Source organism: Melanaphis sacchari, unplaced genomic scaffold, assembly GCF_002803265.2.
Source record: "Melanaphis sacchari strain LSU unplaced genomic scaffold, SCAv2.0 Contig167_pilon_pilon, whole genome shotgun sequence".
NCBI lineage: Eukaryota > Metazoa > Arthropoda > Insecta > Hemiptera > Aphididae > Melanaphis > Melanaphis sacchari.
Genome location: NW_020270769.1, coordinates 437,543 through 446,430, shown reverse-complemented (window position 1 = coordinate 446,430; position 8,888 = coordinate 437,543). Strand labels below are relative to the sequence as shown.

Sequence of the window (8,888 nt, the reverse complement as noted above, 5' to 3'; positions counted from 1 at the left end):
CTATCGATTTTTATATTGTTGTCATGTCAAGCAAAGAACATATATAGTGAGTCCCATAAAGTTATTGATAGTGGCTATTTGAATATCTAACGTAACTTAAATAATAATAATTTAATAATTTAATTCTAGTTACTACCTAGGCAACCAAAATAAACATAATATACAATACTAAATAATAAATAACAAATATTCATACATCAGATCGCCGAAATGAATAGGGTACAAAAAACTTATCAGCCATCGTCAAGAATTGAACGGCTAGCTGAGCCGTTGGCACGATGGCGCAAACCGCTGATTCGAGTGAATGTCGTTTTCCAGGGTAAGCGAAACTATTTGCTAATAAAACTATAATAACAATAATGTAGTATGAATTACGAATAAGCATCCTGGTAAGTGAATAGAAAAACACATACTCCTAGGCATCAGCATATATTATCTAAATCTGCAATACCTCTAAAACAAATTTTCTCCATTGTGTAAATTATTATACTAATGACTAGGGCTTGAAAATTGTAGGAATTACAAATCGTTCTGTATGCCCTCAGTTTATAGCATACTAAGCTAGAAATCTGAACTGTACAATAGACAGTTAAAAAAATTGAAAATTGAAAATACATATTTTGCATATTTTATCAATTTTAGCTAAAAAAAAGTCCATATTTCATTAATTTTATACGCAATTTATTATGCATATTTCATACTTTTCTAAAAAAATTGATTATTTTTTCTTAACCTTTATACTCCAATTAATATTGAATATAAAACTCAAAATTATCAACGAAGGTAATCATCCCAATTTAAAAAATATTAATAATAATATCAGTTTAATAAGATGTCATAATGCCAACCAGTTATAATTTTTTCACATATTTAACATAATTTTTAATACATAATATGTTGTAATTTTTTCGTGCATATTTGCATACATATTTTGCCTTTAACAGATCAAACAAACATAACATTTAAAATAAAAGTACATATTTGTGTAATTTATATCATAAACCGTGAAAACTTTTTTGTATGACATTATGCGTAATTATTTATTGTACCAAAAACTCTATGTGATAGTAAATTATAATGGCCAGAAGATCCGTCATTAAAAGTTTAGTTTTGCAATTTGTATGTTATTTCACAAAATATGACTACAATGACGCTCTTTAAAGATATAGTAAAAATATCACAACTTTAAATTGTAAATAATCTAACTAAAATTAAATATCATTGGTTCCGAATCTCAATCCAGCCCGGTCATCAGTTTTTTGTTACTCAATTCATTTTTGTTGTTTTTTATTTCATCTGAACGTTTTTATTTGAGTTCGTATTCGTATCATCTATAACACTGTGTACCTATACATAATACACATCATAATATCATGATATCGTACATATTATTTTACAGAGATTGATCACCAGATACTTTGGTACAAAAAGACCCCTAGTTCTTTCGATAAAAAAATTATAGTTATACACACACCGCCTCAACACACAAAAACCGAATCTGGCGTATCTCGAGCAGCTCTTAAATATGAGGCGTCAGAAAATATTAGGCGATTGGCCAAACCCCGGTCAATACCAAAAACGGACGATGAAAAATGCTCTTCTGTGAAGTCATCGTCGCTTGTTTACAAGCCATCGCTTCGAATACTTCAACTTTCCAAGCCCCGGACACGCGTGGTGAAGACTTGATCATCGCTTCAATTATTATTGTTATCAGTAGTACGAAATAGCTTGTTCTGGATCCCCCCGCGCTTCAGCCCCCGCCCACCCAGTGGTTGCCTTCTCTTACTCCCCCGGCCTATACTACGACTCCCCCACCTAACGTCCCGCCTATGGTTGCACGGAATGTACATACATAGTATATCATACATCAGCACGTCATCAGAGAAAACAACCTATATACAGAGTAATTCAAAATTTATGTAATATAAATATTCAAATTAGTAAAAAATATATGATACAAAAGTTTTTTGATTTTAAAACATCTATTACGATTTCATATTTTTATAATTGTTTACAATATTTTAGGGGGGTTTTGGAGGGTCAACTTAAGAAATTCAAATGGAAACCTATGATATTTTTGTAAACATAATGTGAAGACATTTTTTAAATAAATTTTAGTTCATGAATAACATTAATTGATGCAAAACTCTATTCTTGAAAGCTATTCAAAATTTTTAGAAATTGAATTTTAAATTATTAACCACACGACGCGCGCTAACAGGTAGCAAAATAAATGGTGTTGTCACTTATCGCTATCATACGATTCGCATTTCTTTCTCGAACCCGTATCAGAATAAAACTAATAATAATAATAATAATTTTTTATTAGTTATCTAATTGATCATAATTATAATTTGTTTGTCGATGTTTAACTCCAAATACTAAATATTTATGCAGGAGTGAAAGGGTTTACCTGGGGTACTCCGTGAACCCAGCCATAATAATGTTTCGGATCCCTGTTAAAAAAAAATATATATAAATAATACTTAAATCCATATTAAGTATGGTAAATTATATTTTCCTTAAAAAAAACCCAAGTCTTTATTAAATTTTTCATTAAACTTAAAATTGACATTAATTAATAAACTAATAATAGTTCTCCTCGTCATATAAAAATTGAAAATTGCAATGGATCAAAACGTATAAAATAAAGAATACATATGTATTTTGATTAATCTTTTATTTTAAGTTAAATCCCATTTTATTATTAATTTTATTGAAATAACACAACTCGTCGTGCAACTAGTAGATGTAAATATGTCACGTCCACGTGATACACAACTACCAAGCAATTTAATCGACTCGACTAATTTCACCATAATAGACTTTACCGACCGCGAGTCTATCAACATCGGGCTCGATCCGTCTAAAGATTTCAACGTATCTATACAAATAATTACTCCATCATGGTTCGTATGCTTGTCAACTGATTTTTTATGACGTATTTACTCGTTGATGGGAAATTATCAGAAATGTAATTCTACGATACGATTTATTTCATGGGGATATCTACAAACTAATGTTAAAAACCAACGGATAAACAACTGATCAGTTGTTATATTATGTTTTACACAAATTATTATGTATATCTATAATTTTATTGTTAATACTTGATTTTATATTCGGCTGAACAAGAAAAATATGCATTTAATTTTAGTAATCCGAATCAGTAAAATACACAGCAGTGTTTTTGGCATTTTTTGAACTATATACCTACACCTTATTATGAATTTAATATAACAACATAGGTAAAATCGAAAAATACGGGTTATCTGCAGTAACTTAAAAATAAATAGCAATTACAACTGGACTAGGGACACTTGCGGCTCTCTTTCAGATCCCTTTCTCGAAGTCACGTTACTGTAGCAGTATACGTACATAATACTGTATACATATAGGTAGTAGCCAGTAGGTTGTAACCTCACGCGAGCGCCGATGAAACTAATATTGTGTACGTTTACAATAATAATAATAATTGCCGGCGACTTGGGCGTCAAAGAGTATACGTTTTCTGGAACGCTGTAGGCTATGTAATATTTTGCAAACGCACAGCTGTATCATATAATATTAAGTATAATATCGTCGCCATGCAAGTCGTTCTCCTTGCAGCAGGATTGCAATAATAATATAATAAACCATATATGAGTATACGAACCATGTACTATGTGTACAAACGCATTTTCGTGAAGAAGCTCAGTTAACCGTTTTGCCGCTTTTCATTTTTTTTTTTTTTTTGTGTTCTTTCTTTGTATTAATTTTTTTTATGCCGACATCGTTCCACGCGCTTGTCGTGTTGTACGAATAATACTATATCATCGAGTGTGTGTGTGTGTGTGTGTGTGTGTGTGTATGTGCGTCTATATACTGTGTATATAATATGATGTAATATACGCTCAAACGACATATTATGCACGCGATCCCCGAAAACCGTTTATTAAATATTTCAATTTTATGGTGCCTGATTTTTGTATCCTTTTCGTGTGCACGTATAATATTATATAATTGTTTGTGTGTGTGTGTGTGTGTGTGTGTGTCAGTATCACGTTTATTTTTAGTTATTTTCGCCTGAACCGTACGCTTTTTTCTGACGTCCTTATAACTACGGTTATTAAAGTCGTAAAAACTTATATAATTAATACCGTATCGTTTCCGTTCCGAGCGTATAACTGCGTTATACGACCGCGTATTAGGTACTGTATCGTTTTCGTCCGCCCTCTTTTAATTCCGTTTCGCACGCGATACATCGGGCGCGCACGTGGTGACATCTTCTACGATCTCCTCGGAATATTGTCGCCTGTTTCCCTTGGGCGCACAGTCCGCGCACACGCGATCGTTAATTCAGACATTTGCGTACGTATATTAAGCAAAAAATAAAAATGACAACGAAGTAATAAAAACAGAAAAAATTAAAACCATTGAGGTAAATGTAAAAAGAAAAAATATATATTACAAAGGGGCTCGTACAAAACCACTTTATAAAATACATTATAATATCATACAATATTAGTATTATTACGAAAGTGCATACTGCATAGTATTAATGCGAGTGTACGACACTGCATATTGTTATAATTTATAACATAAATAATAATATTATATTTTGTGGCAGCAATACAAATGATGCGCGTGGAGACACGGAAATTTTACGAATCGCCCTCCAGTGTTTTCGGGCAATTTGCTCCGACGGCAGCGACTTAAATATTTTATTGCTTCCGATCGATACGTGCATCCCTTCCATTTCCGAGCGCGCGTTAAAAATAACGACGAAAAAGAATAGTCGCTAATCGGATATATGCGTTTTGTGCGCGGGCCGGACCCCGAAAATAACAGAAATTCTCAATCTGCCACACTTCCGATGACAATTTATAGAAATTAAACGTCACCCTATCTCACATATTATATACATATATGTTCGCGTATATATTGTACGGCGCGCACACAACATACGCTGAGCACCGGATCTGATAAGTTTTTACAGCGAACAACCCCTGATAAGCAATATAGAGCTACGAAATCATCCCATTGTTGTCGTTTATACCATGTACGAGCGTATGTGTGTGTTTTGTGTACATTCGCATATTATTAGATATATAATCATATATCGACGGTCATCTTGTGGTTTGGCTTCCTTTTTACGTTCTAATGTCTCTCTCTCTCTCTCTCTCTCTCTCCCTTTTTGACTTTCAAACCATCACTAAACCTACCCCCATTACTTACCTCCCCTAAGGGCTTGACCCGATAATGTACACTTCATAATATTATGTATTATATATATGCATGAAGTTTTGACCTATGAAAACTCGTATAATATATACATAATATTATTATTGTCTGCTTATGCGACTATATACATATAATATCGCAAAATGATTGCAGCCGCCGTCGCTGTTGACCCTGGCCTGGGGGGTGAATGTTTTTTTGGACCTCGACTACGACGACTCTTACAATATAAAATGCGACGACGATACGATCAAGGAGACCGTCGGTGACCTTTTTCTGGGATACGTTGTTAAAAAATGACAAATCGAAAATTTAAAAATGATCGTCCGTGTATACAGATATAGATATTGATATATATATATATATATAATATATATTATATATATATATATAAACATGACATAAAGCACCATCCTCCGGCAAAAACAAATATGATTTGATGCACACAAAATATTCATAGAATATTTTAAATATATATACATATATAATTGATATAGAAGGTATATATCTATATGTGTGTATTATTAAGGTTATTTTTTTATTTTTCTATAAAGAATACATTTTTTTTGGATTTGGTATTGGATATAAGTAGCGTATATATATATATTCAATATTATATATAGACAAATAAAGCAATACATGTTAAACGCAGAACTTTGGGATATTTTAAAGCAATATTGTACTCTTGTTACATAAATAAGATACAATATACTAATATTCTATGATCACAAACTGATGAATTTCAAATTTGAAATAAAATAATCTACATATTTCGTTGAAATTAACGTTAAAAAATTGTTTTCATGAACGTAACTCAGTGAAAGTTTTTAATTTAGAATCAATAATAAACTTTATATTATTTTTTCATTTATAAAATATTTATTTTATAGTATGAAGTATTTTCAGAAAACTTAAATTAATTGTTATGTTAAAATTATACATGATAATGATGTAAGCGTAGGTAACTTTGCTATCTCATATAGTCTAATAGTGTTATTAAGGAACAATTTAAGGTTCTTTAGAATGTAAATAAGTAAATAATATTAGCGATATAGCTTATTATAGAAAAATAAAGGACTAGAAAGAAAATTACTATTATACTGCAGCTCACTTAATCTATACTGCGTGGTCTAGTCGTAGTCTACAGATGTAATTTAAAAATTATACGATAAATATAATAATACTCGAGTTAGTGGTTTAATAATACATACTACATAGCGTGAATGTTGACTAGGTTTTAACTCTACTCTGAACTAAGTTTTACGCGCTTCGCCAAATGGATGATTTTAACAACCTCACTCGACACAATTATACGAGTGTGTACAGAGATTATTATAATTATTATTATAACGCGTGCGTACCTAAACTTCTCTTTGAAGTTTTGAGTGTTTGAAGAAGCTAACACAATACATAATACTCGCATATATGTAGTAAATACATCATATATAAATATAATATCGTTAGTCGTTAAATATATAACCGTAAACCCAGAGTAATGGTATGTCATATACTCGTATTATGAAGTGTATACAAAATATAATATAGTTGAACATTCGTCAGAAAGCCAATTCTCATACATAAACACATAAAAGTAAATCAAAAATCCAAATTTAATATACGAATATATTAATCAACATCGACAAGAATTTCGATTAAGATTTTGAGTGCGAAAATAAGGCAATGTTTCTTCACAGAAGGACCGAAACACAACGTTGTTGCTTCTTAAGTTTATTTGTCTATTATTTTATTTTTATATACTTTATAAAAAGCTATAGTTATGGTATGCAAATACCTACTACAAACGTTTTATAACATATAATTTATTAAACAAGAATAAGTACTCATTTAATATTTTTTACATATATTTTTGTCTTTTTTATTTATTATTTAACAAAATTGGGAACTTCATCTCTGCTGTGTAGTATAAGAGTTGAATAAATGTAGCTAGTCTTTGAGTATGTCACTGTAATTAATGTGTATAGTGTATTGAATTCAAATTCAATGATGAATCATTCGTACCTACACGAAACATTGATTTTGAGCGAAGTAGACAGATGTATCAGCATTTATTTGTATGGATATATTATTATTTATTATCATATTCATATTACAGTTAGTATTTTCTTATTTTCTTAATTTAGTAGTTTGGCCTTGTTTTTTCCAAAATCGTCACATATAACATATAAGTCACTACCAACATACTAAGAAATAGTGTGGAGAAGTTCGTAGTATAAATTATTAGTTTAAATATGTTGTAAATTTAGTTGTGTATAAAATATAATAATACGATTATATAATAATGTACGTAATTTAAAGATTTTTGAGTAAAAAAAAATAAAACACAAAATCAAAAATAGGTGTTTATAAAATATTCCTGTTTTTTTGTTGTTTTATTATTAGTTTCTGCAAATTATTAAGAAAATTACTGATAGTATCCAAGTTTTATAATATTCTTAAAATAATGGCTAGATCAAACTTTCTACTAGAAAATATCCTTAATGTTGAATATTAAGAAAAATGGTTTGCTGAAATATGTGATGTTTTCATATATTTCAGCAAACCTAAATAAAAATTTAAAATACCCAATACCTTTTAAATTATTTAATAAAGCCAAGACTTGAAAACAACCTAAACGTATTATAATTCCTAAGAAAAACCAAATTAAATAATGTAATTTAAAAAAAAATATGGGTACAATACATTTACGCTTTGTTCAAAGTCTAAAACATAACTTAATAATTAACATTATAATGTATTATGTTATTTTTGACACAATAAATATGAAGATAGTCTTGATTCAATAAAATATGAATTGTATAAATAAGGTATGTAGATGTAGAACTATAATGAATGTATTATTGAAATACCATGAATCGTGATTATGGGAAGATTGCCTTGGTGGATCTAAAACAGCTTGAACGTTTCAAGCAGTAATGTAAAATATTATGCTGAACTTTGTTCCCTCTTAAAATCCAGTGAAGTGTTTACGGAGGCGTGCAAGGGATTTCCAACCTTCAAGAAATTTATTATATTCTTGTATAATATTTTCTTAAACTTTTGTTGTAGGAAAAATAAACAAAACACTGAAGATAACAATTTCTTTTTTAAATGAAAAGAATATTTGGTGTCATGATTATGATTTTATAGTTAAAATGTGGTAAAAAAAAAATATATATATATATGATATCGGTACATAAAATAGTTTTAGAATCTGTCATTTTCAATACTATTTGAAATTTATCATAGATATGAATGATTTTACGCGTGCGTTGTATATTTAGATATGTATTTAAAATCGCAGTAATCATCAATTTATATTCTAACATTTTAAAAATAATTAAAATTTTAAACAGTTATATTAACTATAAATTAGGCCCCTAAATTCTTTTCCAAAATAAATAATATTAATTATCTATGTATAATTTATAAAATTCCGAATCATTACCGTGACCTACTTTGAGTGAATATTAATAATTTAAGTTCGTCGTATTCAGATTAAATGTTATCTATCGAAACTATTATGAGAATACTGCAGAATAGTTATGTATTTTATAATATATGATCGTAAAAATTGTTTGAAAGTATAATAAATAGTGTTACAGTTTTCAGTCGATTTTTAACCGAACAACTATTTTTATTTTTACGGTTATAATAACACGTCTTATTAG

At 29.5% G+C, this 8,888-nt stretch overlaps 1 protein-coding gene across 1 annotated transcript; it reads left to right on the top strand.

Annotated features, from left to right (window-relative positions):
- The first annotated feature begins 210 nt into the window (after positions 1-210).
- LOC112592300 lies at positions 211-1,686 on the top strand. The gene is made up of 2 exons (XM_025336323.1): positions 211-319; positions 1,400-1,686. Exons 1-2 carry the CDS (start codon positions 211-213, stop codon positions 1,684-1,686), a joined length of 396 nt encoding a protein of 131 aa, XP_025192108.1.
- The last annotated feature ends 7,202 nt before the right edge of the window (positions 1,687-8,888 follow it).

Coding starts and splice junctions, on each gene's coding strand:
- LOC112592300 (XM_025336323.1), top strand. CDS start 211: ATGAATAGGGTACAAAAAACTTATCAGCCATCGTCAAGAATTGAACGG. Junction 320..1,399: donor AGTGAATGTCGTTTTCCAGG/GTAAGCGAAACT, acceptor ATTATTTTACAG/AGATTGATCACCAGATACTT.